The sequence below is a fragment of the Myotis nattereri genome, assembly GCF_964212035.1.
Source record: "Myotis nattereri genome assembly, chromosome: X".
In the NCBI taxonomy this organism is placed as follows: domain Eukaryota; kingdom Metazoa; phylum Chordata; class Mammalia; order Chiroptera; family Vespertilionidae; genus Myotis; species Myotis nattereri.
Genome location: NC_138078.1, coordinates 147,257,651 through 147,282,009, shown reverse-complemented (window position 1 = coordinate 147,282,009; position 24,359 = coordinate 147,257,651). Strand labels below are relative to the sequence as shown.

At 38.1% G+C, this 24,359-nt stretch overlaps 2 protein-coding genes across 2 annotated transcripts in view; one reads left to right on the top strand and one right to left on the bottom strand.

Moving 5' to 3' along the window:
- CLCN5 (chloride voltage-gated channel 5) overlaps positions 1-21,969 on the top strand; it is a 62,431-nt gene extending 40,462 nt beyond the window's left edge. Inside the window, exons 4-13 of the mRNA XM_081081501.1 lie at positions 1,237-1,336; positions 5,167-5,354; positions 9,866-9,988; positions 10,816-11,022; positions 14,666-14,746; positions 14,981-15,523; positions 17,521-17,707; positions 19,047-19,445; positions 19,594-19,810; positions 21,810-21,969. Coding sequence (XP_080937627.1) covers positions 1,237-1,336; positions 5,167-5,354; positions 9,866-9,988; positions 10,816-11,022; positions 14,666-14,746; positions 14,981-15,523; positions 17,521-17,707; positions 19,047-19,445; positions 19,594-19,810; positions 21,810-21,900 — 2,136 coding nt within the window. The 3' untranslated portion in view covers positions 21,901-21,969. The remainder of the gene's footprint in view (positions 1-1,236; positions 1,337-5,166; positions 5,355-9,865; positions 9,989-10,815; positions 11,023-14,665; positions 14,747-14,980; positions 15,524-17,520; positions 17,708-19,046; positions 19,446-19,593; positions 19,811-21,809) is intronic.
- Positions 12,484-12,900, bottom strand: LOC308510911 (small ribosomal subunit protein uS8-like; the record flags this gene model as incomplete). Its single annotated transcript, XM_081080983.1, has 1 exon — positions 12,484-12,900. The coding sequence occupies exon 1, from the start codon at positions 12,874-12,876 to the stop codon at positions 12,484-12,486; it is 393 nt and encodes a 130-aa protein (XP_080937109.1). The 5' UTR covers positions 12,877-12,900.
- Positions 21,970-24,359: the final 2,390 nt, after the last annotated feature.

Below are 24,359 nucleotides of genomic sequence, written 5' to 3'. Positions count from 1 at the left end.
AAGGTCAATGGGGGAAAAAAGGATACATCTGTAATACTTTCAACAATGAAGATAAATTTTTAAAAGAGCTTTCTGATATTTGGGAGCACATATGTATTCTATTTATTTTATCAATTCATCAGGTAGGCTTTAAAATTTGGAATTGTATGGCTTTTGAATTTTGGCTCTCTGTAATTCAGAGTTCAATTTGTCAACAGTTGCATATTCAACATTATTCACATTGCAAAAGTAATCTGTGATATGACAAGAGCACATTTCCCATTATATTAAAATGGTTGCATCTAAGACAAATTATGCCAATAATTCAAAATAAATTAAAATTTGTTTATGAAATGTTCAAATGGAAGCACTGTCACAGGGAAAAATGTCACCTCACCTACTTTCACCACTGAACTGGAAACTTGAAGTTATAGATCAAAATGAAAATTTTAACTACTTTAAGTTTTAAAAATGATAATTTATTATAATTATTTGTGATGTTGCTGTAGATAAAGATGAGTGGCTAAGTCATAATTTCAAAGATAAAAAATAGTACAGAGAAGAGGGAACTACCAATGACAAAGCTGTCACAATGCTTGGTTTTGAATGTGGGCACTGAAGGGTTAAATTGACAAGGCTTAGGACCTTAAAGGTAAAACTTTCCGTACCTCTTGATAGCCTCAGATATTCCCAGCAAGTTTTTGAAAATAAAGAGATGCATTTCTAATATCATGTAGTATCTATGATCAACCTACTGTTAGGTGCTTGGGGGATCAAGTCTTACAATTTGCCTGACCTGAAGCACAACTCTGGATAGTACACCTCAGATTGTACTTTCAGCACTCAAATAAGCTTATGTTTATTTATTCTTTGAAAAACAATCAAACTATTTGTTGTGAGTCAGGAGACCATCCTTGAAATATCTGATGTCTAGGGTGGAAAGAGACCACTTTAGTAAGCAAAATAGATTGATGCTTTAAGAAATCAGCAACTGGATGGGGAAGGCCTGATTAAGATACTCGCAGGCATTTCGATATTGTAGATGACATTGGTGGGGATCAGTAGTCAAGGTTCAATAAACCTCTAAGTTCTTGGTTACGTTGAGTCAGCCAAAGGTTATTTGAGAAGTAACTCCAAATTGGTTTCTATTCCCAATAAGTATATTTGTCTTTGCATTTCTTTACTCTGTTGCACATTTGGAGGTGAAAAAGCAACCGTGTGTGTAGAATGTACCAATGTTTTCTCATTTCTCCTTAGATTACCAATAAAAGCAAAGAATCAACATGGGCCTTAATTCACAGTGTGAGTGATGCTTTTTCTGGCTGGTTGTTGATGCTACTTATTGGGCTTTTATCAGGTATGGTAAACTCTGTTACTTTTCTAAATAAATCTCACAAAATTTTGGTATGCCCCTACCCTAAGTCATGGCTTGAGTTGAGTGCTGTGCTTTACAATTCTCCTACATGAAATAAATTGCTGATGGATCTTTTGGAAGCTCATGTCCCTGTGGTAAAGGGATACTAATACAGTGGGGCCTTGATTTACGAGTTTAATTTGTTCTGTGACGGAGCTCGTAACTCAAATTACTCGTATGTCAAATCAACAGTGAACGAGTGAAACACATGATGCTGGGCTGATGTTGTGGTGTTCACTGTGACGTTCGCTGCGCCAACTAGCGGTGGGGTATCTGAAGCTGGCTTGTAACCAGAATTTTAGCTCACAACTCAAAGCAAAAAATCGGCCGAGAGACGGCTTGTATCTCGAAAAACTCATTAGTCAGGACACTCGTAAGTCAAGACCCCACTGTACCTGCAACTCCTGTAAATAAATGATGTTAAATGAGGAATTACATTTAAATGCATTTGTACACCATAAAATGATGTATTCATTTTAAGGTGCTGTTAGCATGGCATTTCAGTGCTTGTCTTGAGGAAGAGTCCTTCTATTGAAAACAGTTTTTTTAAAAAAATACATAGTACATGGGGTTTAGGAGAGAAGATGTAGAAGAGGACTTCCTGAGGCATTTTTCTAGCTATTTCTTAAACATCTACTCTCTCAACTGGGGATAAAGAAAAGCATGTAATACATGGCTCATATCCTGAGGGAGTTTACTATCTCATTCTTTCATGGTGACTGAGAAGTGGGCTGCTACCACCTTTCCCTATCATCTCCATCAACCTCCCAAGCCACAGCAAGTAATATATGATCTAACTTGGAATATTACACTTGCTATGCAAATACAGCTTTAAAACAAGTTCCCAAGCAGGTTTCCCCTCCTCTGGAGGAAGCAAAAAGCCAAAATACCTGGCAGAGATGCTAAGAGATGTTGCCTTATGGCATTAAAAGATGGGTGCAGGAAGATCTGGAATATTGAGTTAAAATGAATGTTAAGTGGGAAACCTGGAGTTGGATGAGATGAGATAGCAATTAACAGCACAGGCTCTAGTTTGTGGCTGCCTAGATTTGAATCCAAGTCTCACCACTTGCTAGTTTTGGGACTTTTGGCAAGTTTCTGAACCCTTGAAAACTTCAGTTTACTGATCTATAAAGTGGGGATAATGAGTATCTATTATTACTCATTTGTGCGGAGATTAAATGAGGTAGAACGCACATAGCACTCAGCACAGAGCCCAGTTATTAATGGTACCTCTGCTGCTGTTACCTAGAGATAATTCATAAGCCATGGAGTATACGATGATTGTTGCAATGAGGAATGTCTCAGCCATAGCTGGATTTTCAAAGATGATCTAGGGCAGTGGTCAGCAAACATTTTCTCTAAAGGATCAGATAGTAAATATTTTAGGATTTATGGGCCAAATGGTTTCTGTAGCATGACAACAGCCATAGACATTAGGTAAACAAATGAGTGGGGCTGTGACCAAGAAAAACTTTATTTACAAACACAGAGGCAGATTTGACTCTCAGACCATAATTTGCCACCCTGTGGTCTAGGGTGTTAATGGTGCCCCTTCTGCCTTGCACAGGAGAGAGAACATGGTCTGGCCAGTTTAGAGCTAGCTAATAATAGATTAAGTGATCTGTAGCCTCAAGTGTTGCAGAGATGCCAAAGAGAAGGAAGAGGACTGAGAAAAGGTTATATAGTTTAGCAGTTAAGAGAATACCAATGACCTCGAAAAACCATCTCAGGCAAATATTAGGGGCGAGAGTTCAGGGGGAGGCAAGCAGTATGAAAGTTTTGGAGATATTTGGTGTTCATTGGAAGTAGAGAAGGGACAAAAGCTTGAAGTGGTAAGAAGGACAAGGGAAAGCATTTTATGAAATTTGTAACCAGGGAAGAAGGAGCTGGTTGGGAAAAGGAGAGGTAGAAGTAGAAGGGAAGACAGCATTGAGGGTACCCATGCTGGTTAGGATAAGACATGCATGCATGAAATTACTAGAGAACAAGCCAAACTCTATAACATCATGTTAATTTTCGGAATCCAGGCAATAAGTGCAATAAGAGTTAGAAGGAAGAGAAGGTGGGAGCTGGAGTGGCCAAGAATAGGTATCAAACTGTGTTAGATTTGACTAGGTTATTCAAGTATGTAAATAACCTGTGTTAACACTTTTAGCACCTACCAAAACATACACATGGCATGGCCTCCAGCCTGTTGGAATGTAAATGTAATATCCTCAACTTTTTTATGTATTTCTTGTCACTAGGTGAATATTTTTCTTTCCCTCATACACACAGGGTATTTTGTTTTTAAGCATTAGGGAGCTAAAATAGAAGCAGTGTGTCTGAATGCAGGAACAGTCTGGGGATTCAGGGGCTGTGAATTTTATGATGTCTTTACTATTTCCCTAAAGTTATATTCTAGACCATTTAATTTTTGTATGCCATAATTTCTTCATTTGGGTGACAGAAATGATAAAAGGCCAAAATTGAAAGTACTATAACTATCTTAACCCTATCAGTCTATTAGCCATAGTACCTAAGTTCCCATTCACTATTACTTTCTCACATTTTTCTTTGATGAATGTTATGTATATAATATTGTTTGCTCCTCTCACTAAGAAAACTTCAGAGTGTTTATGTCCTAGGCCAGTGATGGCGAACCTATGACATGCGTGTCAGAGGTGACACGCGAACTCATTTTTTTGGTTGATTTTTCTTTGTTAAATGGCATTTAAATATAGAAAGTAAATATCAAAAATATAAGTCTTTGTTTTACTATGGTTGCAGATATCAAAAAATTTCTATATGTGACACGGCACCAGAGTTAAGTTAGGGTTTTTCAAAATGCTGACACGCCGAGCTCAAAAGGTTCGCCATCACTGTCCTAGGCTCAGGAGGCTTCAATATGTCTACAGCTTCATGTAACCTTCTTTGTGAGTGCTTTTATAAATTTAGTTCCCTTAGCCTAGAATGCCTTCCTGCCCATTGCTCAAATTCCCTTGTCCACGGGACAAAATCACTATCAAGACTGAGTCCTTCACCCATAGCCTTCATCGGTTCCCCTCCCCACGCCATCTTAAATAAGATATCATATCATATTCTTTAATATGGTCAATTCAAGTTTTCTCAATCTTAACGTATATGTGAGAATAAAATAATCTTTAATAAACTTGACTGTCTTTATGGATCAGTATTCATTAACTCTAAGTCAAAGCAGAATCTTTCTTTTTTAAAAACTATAATTCTTTTAAAAAATATTTTTATTGATTTCAGAGAAGAGGGGAGAGTGAGAGAGAATGATGAGAGAGAATCATTGACAGGCTGCCTCTTGCATGCCCCCAACTGGAGATTGAGCCTGCAACCCAGGCATGTGCCCTTTATCAGAATCGAACCTGAGATCCTTTAGTCTGCAGGCCGATGCTCTATCCACTGAACCAAACCGGCTAGGGCCAAAGCAGAATCTTTCCATGTAAATCAGTGGAAGGTCAAATCTATTTGCTCCTTGTTCCCACCCAACCTCTTTGCTCTCCCTTAAGTTTCCCCTATATAGAAATTCTATTGACACAGTGTTTAATGTAGACAGTGTTTTGTTTTGTTTTTCCCTCTTGAACAGGCATTTAATAATAAGTGAAATCTATTAGAGACAGTAGGTGAAAATCAAGCAGACAGACAAGCAGAAAGAAGTTGCAGATGGAATGGGGAAAAGTATATGTTTGTCCATTATTTTTATCCCTTTTCTGTCATTTGCTCTAAAATTTTTGGCCCTTCCTTCTCTCCCTTCAAATCAGGTTCCCTAGCTGGCTTGATAGACATCTCTGCTCATTGGATGACAGACTTAAAAGAAGGTATATGCACAAAAGGATTGTGGTTTAACCATGAACACTGTTGCTGGGACTCTGATCAGGTCACTTTTGAAAACAAAGACAAATGCCCAAAGTGGAATAGCTGGTCTCAGCTTCTCATCAGCACAGAAGAGGTAACGTGTAGTGAAGATTTTGGAACCACTGACTTTTATTCTTACATTTCCTTCTTTTCTTATACTGTACTCATGGCAACTGTGGACTCTCCCCCTTGTTTTCCTTTTCATGAAAACGGGAACCAGTGCCAGCTTCCTTTTTCTGTGGTTTTAAGTTCAGTCCTATTTCCATCTCTTCTGGCATGTGGAAGTGTTTGATGCTTACACAATTACTTAACATTTTTGCTTGTTTTAAACAAGCTTATTGTTTCTTCTTGGTTTTAGTACACAGTGTGACTGAATCTATCTTTCTCTAATAATTTCAGTAGAAAAGTTAGAGACAACCAACAGGAAAGCTACAATTTCTAACAAAGGATGAACTGGGTTATAAATGTTTATTGTGTAGATTCCAAAAGTAATTTCCCCCTGAGCATTAAATTACAACATTAAAAAAACTATGGTATGTATACTTTGCTCAAAATGCTCTAATGACACCCTTAGTATAAGTAAAAACTTATGTTCTGAATATGAAAAAATTTATATCAAAACAACAGAAACCCAGGAATAAACTTACCCCAGTCCCATTTTGAGATTGTCAGTATTTTCATTTGTCCTTCTCTGCTAGCCTATATTTTTCAAAGAAGTATTAACTTTGTTTTGCAGTTTTTTGCCTTTCTGTTACCACTTGGTTGTAAGTTAGATCTTTCCTACTAAAACAAAAACAGAAAATAAAACTGAACAAAGCAACTGTCAATTCCCCATTTCACTCTGACTTCTACTAATTAAAACAGGTACTATCTCAGCTCACTACTCATCCACTCTGTTGGTGAAGTGAGGGGGATAACACTAGGACATATGTTTGTACTTTTATTTTATTTATTTATTTTTAATATATTTTTGTTGACTTCAGAGAGGAAGGGAAAGGGAGAGAGAGAGATAGAAACATCAATGATGAGAGAGAATCATCCATCAGCTGCTTCCTGCACGCCCCCTACTGGGGATCAAACCCACAACCCAGGCATGTGCCCTGACCAAGAATGGAGCCATGACCTCCTGGTTCATAGGTCGATGCTCCACCACTGAGCCACACTGGCCGGGCTGTTTGTATTTTTTAAGATTCATGTAACGTTTTATTTATTTTTTATTTTAAATCTTTATTGTTGAAAGTATTACATATACTTTCTCCCCACCTACTTTGGTCCACATTTGAAATGGGGTGAGCGCGCGCGCGCACACACACACACACACAGAGTTAGTCAAGGGAAAAATGGGTAGGAGAATAATAAAGTCAGGAATAACAGTGTTTATGTGTATATATGGCTGTGCATATTTTGGTTTGGGGAACAGAGTTCAATAACAGTGGTAAATATATACTGTGTGTATGAGAGGGTTTAAATCTAAGCTTCTCAAATGGGGTCAGCATGCCAGAGAATAGGTGAAACCACAGGATAAATGCTATGTGCCTTCCCAAATATCAGTCTTTCCTACATATTTGGCAGATTTTTTTCTCCTAAATTAAATGTAAACAATCATTAAAAAGAAATGCAAAATTCCCATGTTTGTTAAGATAAAACATAATTTCTATTTCAGCTCTGCTCTGGGTGCCCCCATCCCCTGCCCTGATATCTCTATTTACTTTCCTAGATTAGCAGTACTTGGGTAGAAAAATTTGAGAAGCACTGGAATTTAGGGTGAGTGAGTGAGTGAGTGTGTGTGTGTGTGTGTGTGTGTGTGTGTGTGTATCTTATATGTGTATGATTCCCTTGCTTTAGAAAGCTTATGTTTGAAGTATAGATTCATAGGAAGTTGCAAAACAGTATATAGGGAGGTCTCCTCTATCTTTCACCCAGCCTCTCTTTTCCCAATGCTAACATCAAGTATAGTATAATAAGAAAACAAGGAAATTGACAATGGTACAATCCACCGACCTTATTTCTTGTGTTTTACATGCATCGATGTGTGTGTGTGTGTGTGTGTGTGTGTGTGTGTGTGTGTGTGTGTGGTCTCCTGCAATTTTATTATATGTATAGATTTATGTAACCACCACCACAGTTGAGATATGGAACTATTGTTGCATCACCACAGGGCCCATCCCTGCTAACCCTTTATAGCTGGGAATATTTTTAAGTGTTCCAACCATAACTTTCAAACTGGAGCTTGAGATTTTTCAAGTAAAAAATTTATCTGGCTCTCCTTTTTATGAACAAAATCCTTGCTTGGGGAAAAAGTCTTCTGGGTTTTAAGAGTTCTCCTGCCAAGAACTTGGCCTCCGGGTCTCTGCCTCTAGCCAATTTCAGCTATGTTCCCTTTCTCCCCCCTTTCCTCTTTGTTTCCAATTTCTGGAGTCCTCTTCCCTAGCTACATTCCAAAGGCAAAGAGAGAACAAATATATGTTTCTCTGAGGGAGTAAGATAATGGAAAACCTGTGTCAAAATTATAATTCAGAAAAAACCTATCCATTTTGGTTCTCCTTGTCTAGGTCAGCAATTTTTTAAATAGTATAATGTTTTAAAAAGTCAAAAGTTCATTGAGTTTTGTGTAATTTGATTGAATTTCAACTTCTAATATGTATATCAGCATGCATAATCTCCTTATGTTCAAAATAGGTTTTTTTATGGGACATAACTATTTGCAAGCCCTTTAATGTTGGTGATTTCCTATTGGTGGTTAAAATTAGATTTATTTTCTCACAGACTTTGTTATCATAGGGTAGTTTCAAAAGTATATTACCTTGATTCTATTTTCTCCATTTAAAAAATAGCTATTGCCATTTTATTCTTTGGGATATCTGTCATTTTACTGGTTTTGTTTTATGGTCAGAGTCTGAAACTTCCTACTACATAAACTTGTTGCTGAATCTGTAGTAGCAAAATTCTCTCAAAGATGTGATCATTCTCTACAGAACATAATTGTGTATTTTAAGAAAAACACCCATGAATTTTAGACACTATACCTTCTATGAGAATTTGACACCGAGGTAGGTTGCCAAAGGTGAATTTAATGAAACTTTAGAGCCAACCCAAACTTCAAATGTGTAGCCAAGGTCCTGCCATTTGAATAGAAGGCCTGTTAATCTTAATAAAGTTGACTTTAAAAAAACATATTTTTATTGATTTTAGAGAGGAAAGGAGAGGGAGAGAGAAACCTCAGTGATGAGAGAGAATCATTATTTGGCTGCCTTCTGCATGCCCCCTCCTGGGGATTGAACCCGCAACCTGGGCACATGCCCTGACCAGGAATTGAACCCTGAGCTCCTGGTTCATAGGTCGACGCTCAACCACTGAGCCAGGCTGGCCAGGCTACAGTTAACTCTTGAACAATACAGTTTTTAACTGTGCACTGTGCAGGTCCACTTATATGCAGAATTTTTTCAATACTACTAAATATAATCAGCCCTTTGTGTTCTCCTTCATGGATTCAGACCTCCAGGGATTCAACCAACCACAGATGGAACACAGTATTTTCATATTGCCATCCGTGGTTTCCCAACTGCATATCAAAGATAGTTTTTTCTTTTCAGTTGGTTTAATCCATGGATGTGAAGGGCCAACTGTAGTTAAGTTTGGGGGGAGTCAAAAGTTATATGGGGAATCTAAAGAACAAAATAAATGAACAAAATAGAAATAGACTCATAGATACAGAGAACAGAGTGGTAGTTGCCAGAGGGGTTGGGGCACTGGGTGAAAAAGACGAAGGGATTAAGAAGTACAAATGGAGCCCGAACCGGTTTGGCTCAGTGGATAGAGCGTCGGTCTGTGGACTGAAAGGTCCCAGGTTCGGTTCCAGTCAAGGGCATGTACCTTGGTTGCGGGCACATCCCCAATGGTAGGTGTGCAGGAGGCAGCTGATCGCTGTTTCTCTCTCATCGATGTTTCTAACTCTCTATCCTTCTCCCTTCCTCTCTGTAAAAAATAAATAAAATATATTTAAAAAAAAGTACAAATGGATAATTTCAGAATAGTTGCAGGAATGGAAATTACAGATAGAGAATATAGTCAATAATATTCTAATAACTATGTATAGGGCCAGGTGGGTAATTGAAATATTGGGGGATCACTTTGTAAAGTATATGGTTGTCTATCTGCTCTGATATACACCTGAAACTAATACAAAGTAATACTGATGTAAACTATAATTGAAAAATTTAAAAAAAGTTATATGGGGATTTTCAGCTGCTTAGGGGTCAGTATCTGTTTAAGGGTCAACTGTACCGTTGGCTACAAAACCTATCAAACCACTCATATAGAAAGTGAATTTGCTTCAGGAATTTGTTTTCCCTGGTTCTTGTTTATCCTTAGAAGCCATTGTCAGTTTCTTTTGGGTGTAGCAAGCCCTTCATTTTCAGAAGAAAATGGACTGACAGTGTTTTTAGTAGAAGCTTTGCTGATAATCGGGAAACATCTGAAGCAATTTAATATTAGGTTTTTTTCTCTCTGACTTCCTCTCCTGAAAATCTATTACTCAGAAGAGCTGCATGCCTTACTGAGGCTGTCTGAGCTAAGAAAACTTCTTTTCTTTTTTCCCTGCTTTAGGGAGCCTTTGCCTACATAGTCAATTATTTCATGTACGTCCTCTGGGCTCTACTGTTTGCCTTCCTTGCCGTGTCTCTTGTCAAGGTGTTTGCACCTTATGCCTGTGGCTCTGGAATCCCTGAGGTAGGTCTCTAAAATGGCTTATAAATGGTAACAATAATGAACCCTTTTTGGTTAAAATCCTTTGATATGTATACCACAATATGAATATTAAACAAGGTTAGATCTTGAGGCAATCTAGGGCCTCTCTAGGTGTTCCCTAAGTTTCCTCCCCGCCTGAGCCACCTCGATATTAAAAGGAGTTGATTCCTAGCCTCCTGTGGGTTACTGGAGAACTAGGCCCCTGAAGACCTCTACCACTCCCTAATCAAGAAGCTTCCCAGGGTAGATCTCAAGATTCTGGCTTGAAAATGTAGTGGTATTGTCAACTTTGTTATAGCAGAATAAATAAAACTATTTGGCTGTATTTTCTACAATCTGATTTGGGCTAGAAAAAAGGGTGATTAAAACCCTGTTTGTAATTATTTTTGATTTAGATTGCTTGACATTGATTGAAACCACTGAGATTTAAGGTTACCCAGATGACCTTGCCCCTCTCTGTTTCCTGACGAAGTCACAGTTACAAATTTTTCTGGCAGGGAATCAAGGCTATATTAGTCTGTAAGGAAAATACCTTCCCTTTCCACCTCCCCTTCATATACACACTCTCATACTTACAATACTCCCTTGCCCAGCTATCACATGGCCAAAAAAGAAACAAGAAACATGAAAACTTAAAGAACAGTTCTCACTTTCTTGGGTTCCTGGCCTCCCTCCCAAACTAGGATCACTGTAGGTCTAGCATTTGTATGTTCAAAAGGTATAGTTTCTATAATGAGGTCCAGATTATTGCTTCTTAGTTTGGTTTACTTGCTTAGTCTATATCCAGTGTTTTTGTGTTTGACCTGCAGATAAAAACTATCTTGAGTGGTTTTATTATTAGGGGCTACTTGGGTAAGTGGACCCTGATTATCAAAACCATCACGTTGGTGCTCGCAGTGTCTTCTGGCTTGAGCCTGGGCAAAGAGGGCCCTCTAGTGCACGTGGCTTGCTGTTGTGGGAACATCCTGTGCCACTGCTTCAACAAATACAGGAAGAATGAAGCCAAACGCAGAGAGGTAATAACAAACGGCCTTAAGAGTCAGTCTCTCTCTCTCTCTCTCTCTCTCTCTCTCTCTCTCTCTCTCTCTCTCTCTCTCTCTCCCTCTCTCTCTTTCTCTGTTTGTTTATTTGTTTTGGGTGAAAACATAAATGGTAATTCTTAGGGATGAAAATTTGGGGATTCTACCAATGTTAATTCAAATGCCCTTTGACCTAGAAGTTCCACTTCTAGGAATTTATCCTACAGACATGCTAGCATGTGTGTGCTCAAAGATGTATGGGGATAGCCAGCGCATTATTTATCAATATAGCAAAAAGCTGAAATTATCACAATGTGCACAGTAAGGGCCTGACTGAATAATCTTACATCCATACTATTGAAAACTATGCAACTTTTAAAAAGACTGAGATAGCCCTTTATATACTGACATGAAAGTATGGCCAGAGAACACTGTTAGGTTTTTTAAAAAACAATTTCAGAATAATGTATCTAGTATAATTTAATTAGTATTTTTATTTTTTATTATTATTTATTTAAAAAATATTTTTTATTGATTTTAGAGAAGAAGTGAGAGGGAGAGAGGGATAAAAACATCAATGATGAGAGAGAATCATTGATCAGCTGCCTCCTGCATGTCCCACACTGGGGATCAAGCCTACAACCCAGGCATGTGCCCTGACTGGGAATCAAACTGAGCCCTCCTGGTTCACAGGTTGATGCTTAACCACTGAGCAACACTGGCTGGGCTAACTAATGTTTTTAATAGGTGTGTGTATGTGCACCTAGAAAGAAAATGTCTGGAAAGTGGTTTTACCCCAAACTGTTAAAAAAAAAAATGTCTACTTCTGGTGAATGGGAAGTGAGGTGACAATAAAGGTGAAGTAAGGACTTAAACTTTTTATTATATATAATTCTATACAATTGTGTGTAGTCTCTATTATAAATTAAGTTAAACAATAGAAGATTTTAAAAAAGAAGTCTATTCCTATGAAAGAATACACACTCAGCATTTGTTTCAGATGCCAGACTCTTCGTGTTTTATTTCTACCTAACACCAAATGGCATTCAGCTCTGTGTCTTGGATCTCCCTCTGCCTTCTGTCTCAACCACGCTAAATTAGTTCCACCAAAGCATCTCTGTAGGAGTTCTCATGTTGAGGATTTTGAGAAAGAAGAGCATTTTAGAAAAATGTTCCAGGTCATTGTTTACTTTTGTCCTGCTATAATTAGAGATTTAAGAAAATAATGGTTCTTGCTCTATTTTCCTTGAATTACAAAGAAATCACATATGGAATGGGTCAATACCAAGGCCATTCTATTATAAAGGGTTTCTCATAAAATTGGAACCTAGTGGTTTATTTTGAAAACAAAGGAAAAAAATTAAGACCTAGAAGGAAACTCAAAGGTGTTGAAATTTTAAATATGAAATACATTTTTTGTCTTTTGAGGCATTTTATTTGCATGTATGTATTACATCCCTAGAAAAAGAACCCCAGGATTTTCCCTCCTGTGTGTTTTCGTCTTGCTTCTTCATGGTTCATGATGCCCACTGTGGTTGTCAGTACAATGAAACCAAACTGACGGGACGGAAGCAAGTTGTTCTGCCATTTTTCTAGATCTTTGAGTTGCACATCAAATCTGGGGCTGATTACTCCACACTTGTTCAACCTGCCTGTGAGGTTCACAACAATTTTCCCAGCTCTGTGGTCATCAATAATTTCAAATTTGCCAATGTAACCATGCTTCATCATCACAGTCAGAAACCGGACGATGACTTTGGAGCATGGCCTGATGAGAACCTGGTGTTTGCCTCTCTTTTCGGCATTGTTGATACTCTTCAGAGCATCAGCCAGGACATTCATGCGCACCATTATGGAGGCACGGACTGATGGCGGAAAAAGCTGGAATACATTTTGATAGTTCAAGGGGGGAAACTTCCTGGAAAGAGAGGAAAGCTAGAGAGAGACATATATATCTGAATGGTAGAGGAATATAAAGGTAGTATTAAGTTGGTGAAGTTGTTATATGGCAATAATGTTATATGGCAAAACTGTTTTTTCAGCTTTGACAAGAGTGAAATGTTGATTGTTGCTGGTTTTGCAGGGGTAGAGGTGACTTTAGAACTTTAGATTGCTAATTACTTTCATTCCATAAAATTAAATTTTTTTTGTTCAAATAATTTCTTATAAAATGAGAGGGGAGTTTGATTTGGCTGTTTCTCTGAACAGATGTAATATATTTCTCTAACTAGACTCACGAATATTTGAAGTTTTAGTTGACTTGCTATTGCTTATTTAGACTTTCCAGTTATTTTTTCCTGTTGATTGGCAGCAACCCTTTTGTGTCCCAGGGCCTGGTCAAAGTGGGCAGATGGTTGAATAAAATAAAGATTTGAAAAGTAAGGGCATAAACTCCACTCTACAACTTAAAATTATAGCAAACAAGCCACCTCGATTTTTCTCCCACGTAATTCATCCTAAACAGTTACTAAAATCCCCTTTCTCAAGTTCCATGTTGACTGTCATTCTTCTCAGATGAAAACCATCATAGCCATAAATTTCTAAGTCCTCCCCAGCTAGCTTCAAAGAGTTCACTCTTTCCTCCCTTTCGTTTCCCTTGGTCATCCTATACTCCCAGAGAAATCTGTTTACTTATTTTGCCAAGAACCATTTTATTCTTAAGAAACTCAGGGGAGGTGGGAGTAGGGGGGATGGAAAGAGATTATCCAAAGAACATATATGCATAACCCATGGACACAGATGATAATAATGTGATGAAGGCCTGGGGTGGGGTGGGGGCTGGGTGGAGGGGGGGGGGGCAAAGGGGGAAAATGGGTGACATCTGTAATACTGTCAACAATTAAAAAAAGAAATGGTAACACATCCACAAAAACCTCTCAATTTTTGTCTACTTTTTCTTTTAAATACTTCCTTACTACCCCAAATCATATTATTACTCCACAGCAACCAGAATCTGATGACAGGACTTTATCTTTCCATTACTTCTTGTGTTTGTCATGCTTTCCCCTTCCCCCTTAGCCCTTTATCTTTCCATACCTAAACATACATAGATCTTCTCTTTCCTTCAAAATATATTCCCAAACTTGCTTCTAGTTACCTCCTATTTCTTTTTCCGTAGGTCACTAGACATGGAGTAGGATACATAGTATAGGAAAACTTAAATATCTATTATATGAATATTTGCAGCTCCTGAATAGCTGTGAACTAATTGTAACTTTAGTTTTGTGTCATTAGAACCTTCCTTAAAATTTAATTTAAGAAGTGTTTCTTTACAAAGAAAATGTTATGTAAACACATCATTGAAAGTACTTCATTTAGGTGATGAATACAGACTCAAAGTCAGTTATGGAATTGTGTGTATTGAAGGTGGGGGCATAATTTGGAATAAAGCATACCTAGATTGATTATAAATGAAAGACCATTTATTTATTACAGCATGTGAAATATGTGTTCAAAATCCAAATACAATGTTTGCTTTCAAAGTATAAATTGAACTTCATTTTTTTATAAACTGCATATGGTGCATGTAAAGTTTTTTTTAAAAAAAATGTTTAGTAGCCACTAGCACTCCTTTTAAAACTGTGATTGATGGTAGGAAAGTGGCATCATTCTATTGTTAATTTTGAGTTTTGGGTTGTAGGTCTTGTCGGCTGCAGCAGCAGCTGGTGTATCTGTCGCCTTTGGGGCACCTATTGGCGGAGTATTATTCAGCCTTGAAGAGGTAATACTTTTAACTATTTGCAGCACATGTGCATGCTTTTGTGTTGGGAATCATGGCTAGTGTCTATGTACATGGTAGTCCCAAAGTGCTTTGCATAACTGAGTACTTTATCATGTGACCAGAGATCTCTGGGCAGTTTTCATTCTCAGTTCTTAATTCCTACAGCACCAACTTTTTACCTGAAACAGTTTCTGCATATTGACTGAGTTTACCTTTCCCCCTTCTCTCTCACAGGTCAGCTACTATTTCCCCCTCAAAACACTGTGGCGTTCGTTCTTTGCTGCCTTGGTGGCAGCATTTACCCTACGCTCCATCAATCCATTTGGGAACAGCCGTCTGGTTCTATTTTACGTGGAGTTTCACACCCCGTGGCATCTCTTTGAGCTTGTGCCATTCATTCTGCTGGGCATATTTGGTGGTCTGTGGGGAGCTTTATTTATCCGCACAAACATTGCCTGGTGTCGGAAGCGTAAGACCACCCAATTGGGCAAGTATCCTGTCATAGAGGTACTTGTTGTGACAGCCATCACTGCCATCCTGGCTTTCCCCAATGAATACACCCGAATGAGCACAAGTGAGCTCATTTCTGAACTATTTAATGACTGTGGCCTTCTGGACTCCTCTAAGCTCTGTGATTATGAAAACTATTTCAACTCAAGCAAGGGTGGTGACCTGCCTGACAGACCTGCTGGTGCGGGAGTCTACAGTGCCATGTGGCAGCTGGCCTTGACACTCATAATGAAAATTGTCATTACTATATTCACCTTTGGCATGAAGGTGAGGAGATTCTTTTGGTACTCAGTGGGTATATGTGTGGCTGTGGGTTTGGAGGGCAGAGCCAAGATATCACACAATCCTCATAGCTCATGTGGCGCTTCCAACTTCATCCAACGTTATTACTCAACCCCGAAAGCCCTTTTTACCTCCATATGCCCTCATAACTTCTTGGACAATTGTACCTCTATCTAAAATGATCCAAGACTAGTTTTAGACCAAATGCAAACTTCAGTGTTGAGATTTTAAGTAGAAATGTTGTCTTCTTTTTAGTTAAAAAATATTTTGCCCCTCAAAAAGGATAGTGAGGTATTTATTTCTATGCATTGTGTATTAAAATAATATCTATCCAATATAGTATCGGTCCTTATAGGGTGGCTTTAGAGTTTACTGATAAAGCAAAATATTAGGTTGGACCAAATAAAGTTGCCAATATTCAACCATTTTGACCACTAAAATAGCAACTTCATATAGTTTATCCCAATATATATGTAAATGTATTTTTAAAAATATATTTTTATTGATTTCAGAGAAGAAGGGAGACGGAGATGGAAACATCAGTGATAAGAGAGAATCATTGATCGGCTGCCTCCTGCACGCCCCACACTGGGTGTTGAGCCCACAGCCCAGGCATGTGCCCTAACTGACCAGGATTCAAACCGTGACCTCCTGGTTCATAGGTTGACATCCAACTATTGAGCCACACTGGCTGGGCTATGTAAATGCATTTTATACATTTGATATCAGTGTCCAATTATCAAGGAATTCACAGTTGATCCTCAATTAATATTTAAACTGTCAAAATGAGACATCAAGACAGCAAGTTTTACTTTTAGTACCCATTATTATTTCCATGTTTCAGAAGAAACCAGAAAAGAAAATTTGTTAACATATTTTCCTCCTCCTTCCTGGTTTTAATTTGTGCCTTTTCTTTAGCACCCCACTACCAAGTTATTGCCTTCATTCTCTAGGGAAGTGGAGATTCAAACCAGGGGATTAGAGACAGCAATGCAGTTTAGACAGTACTGAAATCTCTGAGATCAAATCTTCCATCCTCCTCAACACCCTGAAAAGTTTTGCAGTGCTTCTCAAGTAATTTTCACCTCTGGCTTCATTCTTTTATTTAAAGTCATTTTCCTGGATTCAAATATAATCCAAAAAATCAAACACAAGCTATTTAAAAATAATCTGCTGTTTTGATTATCTTTGTCATCATGTCCTTCTCTTAGCTCAGAAAATTGAGAATTCACTGTAGTATCCTAGGAGTTAAAAAAAAAAAAAGAGTGGAGAGACAGATGAGGGTTCCTTTTCTGGATAGTCATGCAACCATAATCACTACCTGATTTAAAATAATTAATCATTTAATCTTTCTTTGTATTGTCACAAAATAAACTGAAACCTCATGTGCCATTCTTTTTGTGTGAGCAGTGGGTTAAGATTCAGTACATAAGAGTGGGTATGAGCATTGCATTTAAACTCCATCATCAGTATTTACTAAATCTTGGCCTTGGGTAAATTACTTAATTTCTCTGAATCTTAGGTTCTTTGTGATTTGAGAATAAGAGTACCTACGTCCTGAAATCTTATCTTTAGAGCATCCAGAATAGAACATAGTAGATAGTCAGTAAAAGATAATTGTTGTTGATAAGAATTAAAAATTGGGGAAAATGTCTTCATATATGAGAAACTCCATCTATTTTCCTTTTTCTTTGGGAAAGGCTTAATTTCTGCCTCCAGTTTTTTGTTGGTCTGGAGAGTTCAGGCTCTAGCCTGGTGGACCCCGAATCAGGGTAAGATTCTTTGCGGTCATACTTGCCTGCACATTCCAGAGAACCCCTAGTCCCTGTAGTTACACATATCTTTATAGCCACTTACTAGCATAGTATATAGTTACATTGTCATTGGCCTGTTTGCTTCACAGAGGGTCAATCCTCTAGCCCTTACATATACCAGGCAATGACATTATTTCTTACTAACCATCTATTACTTTCTCTTTGCAGATCCCTTCTGGTCTCTTTATCCCTAGCATGGCTGTTGGTGCTATAGCAGGTCGACTTTTAGGAGTAGGAATGGAACAAATGGCTTATTACCACCATGACTGGGCCATCTTCAATAGCTGGTGTAGCCAAGGAGCTGACTGTATCACTCCTGGCCTTTATGCGATGGTTGGGGCTGCAGCCTGCTTAGGTGAGTAGTGTTTGCATTGATTTCAAAGTTGCTACCCAGGTGACATACTAAGAAGAGTGATATTAAATACAATTGACTGCAGATTTTTTTAAGTGACCATTTTCTGTTGGGTTTGCCATTTTTTAAGTGCTTTAAGAAAGCATTCTTGATTGTCCAAAGTACGGGTATTTATTTTCCCATACCGCTCTGAGTTTTTTCAGATATGTCAAGCCTATTCCTTCATCCTGATCTTTGTACTTGCTGCCCCTTCTAGGAATGCTCCTCCCAAAGCTATAGCATAGTTGGTTCCTTTCAGCCTTCAGATTTCATGTTAAAAGTTTTTCCCCAGAGAGTAGTTCTCTGACTGCTCACATTATATGTAATTCCTCACATGCTCTTCCTCCCCCACTTTATGTTGGGAACATGTGTATATTATTAAAAATTGTCTATTGTCTATGATAGCATACTCTTTTATTAAATAATTGTTAAATACTTTAAAAAGAAAACATTCTTTGCTATATATCTACATTCCTCCCTTTTAAGAGTAATTCTACTCTCAAATTCCAGCATATGGAGGAAATGATCAGAAATGTATACAAATTTGTATCAGAAATGTATACAAATATATCTGCACAAGAATGTTCATCATGATGTTATTTATAATAGCAAAAAGTTGGAATCAACATGAAATACACAGTAAGGGACTGGTTAAATAAAATATGGTGCATCTATGTAATGTTATACTATGCAACCATTGAATGTGATGTTAATATTTAACATATTTAAATAGTGTTAAATAAATTTGTAATAATATACAAAATGTTCCCAGCATAAAGTGGGGGAGGTGAGAACATGTGGGGAATTAAACATGTAGTATGAGCTTACTCATGAAAAACATTTTTTGTCATAGTAAACAACTTGAAAAATTTATTCAAGTTATTTTACTCTACTTATTTCTGGGCAGTGAACTTATAGATAATGATATACTTGTTTTTTATTTTCTGAATTTTACACAATGGGCCTGCACGTTGCAGAGAACCTCTGGCCTCTGTAGTGTTACACAGATTATGGATATCTTCTGCAGCTACTTTTATAATGGGGGGAGCACAATAGACAAAACAAAAAGAAGAATCAGAAAGGCATCTCATACTTTTGCAGATGTTATTTTGAGAACTCTGATTCATTTCCATTGTAAACTTCCTTTAATGCATTGCTGGGGTCGACAGTTGTGAGTGAGACGTCCTTTTAGCAATGTTTCTGTTAAGTAAGCTTTGCCTGAGTAAGGCCTGTAGCAGGTAAATAATTGTAATGAATCCTATACTCTTCCCACCTTCAATAGCCTGTGCCTGTTTCTTTGCAGGTGGAGTGACTCGGATGACTGTTTCTCTGGTTGTCATAATGTTTGAACTAACTGGTGGCTTGGAATACATTGTGCCTCTGATGGCTGCAGCAATGACAAGCAAATGGGTGGCAGATGCTCTTGGGCGGGAAGGCATCTATGATGCCCACATCCGTCTCAATGGATACCCCTTTCTTGAAGCTAAAGAAGAGTTTGCTCATAAGACCCTGGCAATGGATGTGATGAAACCCCGGAGAAATGATCCTTTGTTGACTGTCCTTACTCAGGACAGTATGACTGTGGAAGATGTAGAGACCGTAATCAGTGAGACCACTTACAGTGGCTTCCCAGTAGTGGTGTCCCGGGAGTCCCAAAGGCTTGTGGGTTTTGTCCTCCGAAGAGATCTCATTATTTCAATTGGTAAGGATTCCAGAAAAGGGATAATAGAATTCACTGTGGAAATAAATAAATATTCATAAAATGGGGGAAGATGGAGGGAAGAGGGGACTAGTTAGGAGCCAGAAATAGCAGTTTAATTTTCAACATTTTCTCCCTATTTTTCAAATAGAAAATGCTCGTAAAAAACAGGATGGAGTTGTGAGCACGTCCATCATTTATTTCACTGAGCATTCTCCTCCAATGCCACCATACACTCCACCCACTCTAAAGCTTCGGAACATCCTGGATCTCAGCCCCTTCACTGTGACTGACCTTACCCCCATGGAGATTGTTGTGGATATCTTCCGCAAGCTGGGACTGCGGCAGTGCCTGGTTACACACAATGGGTAAGAGCTCTTTGGTGAAGGCGAATTGGGTTGTGGGGGAAAGACTGTAGAAAGAAAGAATGTAATTCACGTGAACATTAGTAGCACTTACAGGCCTTTCTGAAGCTCTGAAATGAAGATGGATGTGTTTCTTTTATCGTAATAATTTACAAAAAAGGAGTTTGAGGAAGAAAGTGGGTTTGAGAGGTGTGAACTGCAGGTTGCATATTATATATAACTCAATTCCTCCCCACAAAAGAAATAGCTGTGTTCTTATGAAATTATAATGGTATTAAGTATTATATGTACAGTATTTGGTCCTTACAATACTTTTGTTATTCTTTTTTTTTTAATTTATTGATTTCAGAGAGGAAGAGAGAGGGAGAGAAAGGTAGAAACATCAATGATGGGAGAGAATCACCGATCGGCTGCCTCCTGCATGCCCCCCACTGGGGATCGAGCCCGCAACCTGGGCATGTGCCCTTGGCCTGAATCGAACCTGGGACCCTTTAGTCCTTAGGCTGACGCTCTATCCACTGAGCTAAACTGACTAGGGCTACTTTTGTTATTCTTATATGAGGATGAGAAAACCAAGTTTCAGTGAGGTTGGAAGATTTATACTAGCACTCCCAGTTAATATATAGTACAGGTAGGCTTTAAACATCAATCTTCTGACTCCTAAGGCCAAAGTTCTTTCTTTCTGGAATATTTCTTTTTCCCCCCTTTTTTATTGTTTAAAGTATTACATTTGTCTCCTTTTTCCCCACTCAACCCCTCCCCGACCACTCCCACCCCCCAGGACAAGCCCCCTGCTGCTCCAGTGTCCATGTCCATTAATTTTGCTAAAATGTATGCATACAAGTTCTTTGGTTGCTCTCTTACCTTACCCCCTCCCTTACCCACCCCTTCCTTCCCTCTGAGGTTGGATGGTCTGTTCGGTGTTTCTTTGTCTCTGGATCTATTTTTGTTCATCAGTTAATGTTGTTCATTATATTCCACAAATGAGTGAGATCATGTGATATTTATCTTTCTCTGACTAGCTTATTTCACTTAGCATAATGCTCTCCAGGTCCATCCATGCTGTTGCAAATGGTAAAAGTTCCTTCTTTTTTTTACAGCAGCATAGTATTCCATTGTGTAGATATACCACTTTTTTTAATCCACTCATCTGCAGATGGGCACTTAGGCTGTTTCCAAATCTTAGCTATCATAAATTGTGCTGCTATGAACATAGGGGTACATATATCTTTTCTGTTGATATTTCTGATTTCTTGGGATATATTCCTAGAAGTAGGATTACTGGGTTGAATGGGAGTTCCATGTTTAACTTTTTGAGGAAACTCCATACTGTCTTCCATAGTGGCTGCACCAGTCTGCATTCCCACCAGCAGTGCACAAGGGTTCCTTTTTCTCCATATCCTTGCCAGCATTTGTTGTTTGTTGATTTGTTGATGATAGCCATTCTGACAGGTGTGAGATGGTACCTCATTACTGTTTTGATTTGCATCTCTGGAATGATTGACTTTGAGCATATTTGCATATGTCTCTTGGCCTTCTGTATGTCCTCTTTTGAAAAGTGTCTATTTAGGTCAGTGATGGCGAACCTATGACACACGTGTCAGAGGTGACACGCGAACTCATTTTTTGGGTTGATTTTTCTTTTTTAAATGGCATTTAAATATATAAAACAAATATTAAAAATATAAATCTTTGTTTTACTATGGTTGCAAATATCAAAAAATTTCTATATGTGCCACGGCACCAGAGTTAAGTTAGGGTTTTTCAAAATGCTGACACTCCGAGCTCAAAAGGTTCGCCATCACTGATTTAGGTCCTTTCCCCATTTTTTTATTAGATTGTTTATCTCTCTTTTGTTGTATGAGTTCCATGTAACATTTGGAGATTAAACCCTTATCAGAGATAGCATTGGCAAATATGTCTGAAGAGGAAAAGTATCCTCTTTGAGAATGTTATTTCAACTACAGATTTTTTTGTTTTATTGTCTTGTTTTGTCTTTTAGGCGACTGCTTGGAATCATTACCAAGAAGGATGTGTTAAAGCATATAGCACAGATGGCGAACCAAGATCCTGATTCCATTCTCTTCAACTAGAATGAAAGGATTGTGCTGGATACAAAACAGGAAGGACATTGCAGACCGTGGATATATTTTATTAACTGGGTACCCAAAACACATTTCCCATATCTGGATGGTGAAGTTATATTAGTGTGTTGTCTCTTTCCTACAAGTTAACCAGTTGCACTACATAATAATTTCTGGAAGTTAATCTCTTTAGGAGAAAATGCAGTTAGACTTCTGTGATGTTGCATTACAAAGATTTCATGAAAGAGTAAATAAGATTGCTATGGTTTAATTCTTTTTCTTTTTTTTAAAGATTTTTTAAAAATTTAAAACGATTGTTAGCCAATATGCAATCACTGAAAACTATGCAAGAAAAATGTTGACCGTCCTAACTGATAGCCTGCAGGAAACTCATGAAAAAGTCACTTTTTTGGGACTCTAACTATCATTGGTGGAAGATGAAGTGTAAACTAAGGGGCTTTGCTTTTCCAACCACAGAAAAGAAAGCCAGAAGGAAAATAGTAATGGCATTTTCCAGACTGTGAAAATTCAGTTCAAATGTTATCTTGCTCCTGTTACAATATTTAGCATTATTAGTTTGTGTGTATATGTGTATGTTAATTTTAATATCTGATTATAAGACAATGCTGCTTTGGTTAATCTCTAAATGAATTTAGAGAGGTTGATTTTACGGCTTGCTTGTTCCTGGTACTCTTTTGAAGTGCACAAAGATAAGTTATAGAGCTTTCTCCTTGTCTGCTCTAAGAAGGGTAATTTTCCAGATGGTATTTGTTTGCTAGTAGACAAGGACTTTGCCATGCATTTATTAGTAGCAAGGAATGATTTCTCCAGAGGAATGATTAGTGAAATTCTAAGTAAAGTCAATGACTAGGAACTTTAAATTTTGTGAGGTTCCAACTCATTCTCTTACCCAGATGCCACCTCCATGAGTGATGGTGCTTTAGGCTTCTGGAATATGTAAGAATATTCTGCATACTGGTAAACTAGGGAAGATTCAGAGCTGTATCTGCATTCTCATGCATTCCTTCATAAAGACCACCAGTAATAAAATAACTGGACACCCATGCCTCCTCTTAGTGTGAAGTACGTAGAACAGGCCAGTATTGTTCCTGTGAACATGAATTTAGGCTCTGGGTACTTTCAAATATATTCAAAGCATTGAAACAGAATAGGCAGTTGTGACTCCCTTGCAGCTCCTTAGAATTCTGAATGAAATGCAGAACCATCCTAAGACCCAAGAGTGTGGATAAGGCCTGGAACACCAAAGGTGCTCGCATCCAATTGAAAAGGTGCCTGTCTGAATTTCCTACCACTTTAACTGCAGTAGAAAACATCACAGTCTAGGGACACCTGGTGGAATTACAGAGCCACCACCATCATTCCAATCACGGTTTCATTTTCTACAGTATTACCCACGTGTAGTTGTTCCCCCTCAATTCTTCGCCCCTTCCCACTCCTCAGTCCCGAGTTAATCATTCCTATTACAAAAAATAATTCCCAGGGCTAGTTAAATTATAAACCAAGCCTCAGAAATCTTTTGGCACATGGACCAGAGGTAACACACAGCCGTTGGCTCTGTTCTATAACCCAGTCACTGTTACCATGCCTCAATTTCCACACCAATGCCCACAGCAGTGAGACTTAACTGCCAGGGGTGAAAGTTCAGCCTTTCCCATTTTACAAGTCTGTTCCCAGTGCTTCTCTCCATCCTTCTAGCCTGGAATCAGCAGTCACTCAGCATGTCCTTCCCAGCCCTCCACCTCCCTTCCCCAAACACTTCATACCTCATTTTAAAGCTGCTGATCCCAGAGTCTAAGCTTTTTTTAACCCTTAGTTCTTATCTTTCCCAAATATGAAATTATATTATTATCTAGAACTAGGTAGTCAAGGCTTAATTTTACTTTTTTCTTTAAAATATCAAAGCAGTCCAGAGTTTCTTATTTTAAGTATATCGCTCTAGCATTTTAATGAAAACGAAAAAACTCTAGGATATATTTTATAATAGTCATAACTCAGCAACTTTACATCTTTCGTCCCTTCCATATTACTGATTCACTTGCATGAGATGTGGCTATTTTGCCTGACCACCCCTTTACATTGTGTAGAAATCAAAGTTCTTATCTGTAAATTTATGGATCATTGCCTATCTTATTAGCTACCCAACTAAAGTTTGCAAAACAGGAAATGTTAGTTTTTCTGGTATTTGGTGACAATGAAAGAATGCTTGTATTTCATAGTGCAGCAGCGATATGGAGGGACTTCTAAGTTTGCCTTTGTGTTTCTTCTAGGCTCCGTTTATAATTTTAGACAGATGAGCCAGTGTTAAGGTGCTACTTCAGAGACTAAATTCAAGAAATCAGATAACACTGTGCCAAGGTAAACTTTTAGATGCTAAGAACCGATTGGCCCTCCAGAGAATAATATCCCTTTGATACCTCACTCCTGATAAGTTTCATCCATTAACCTCA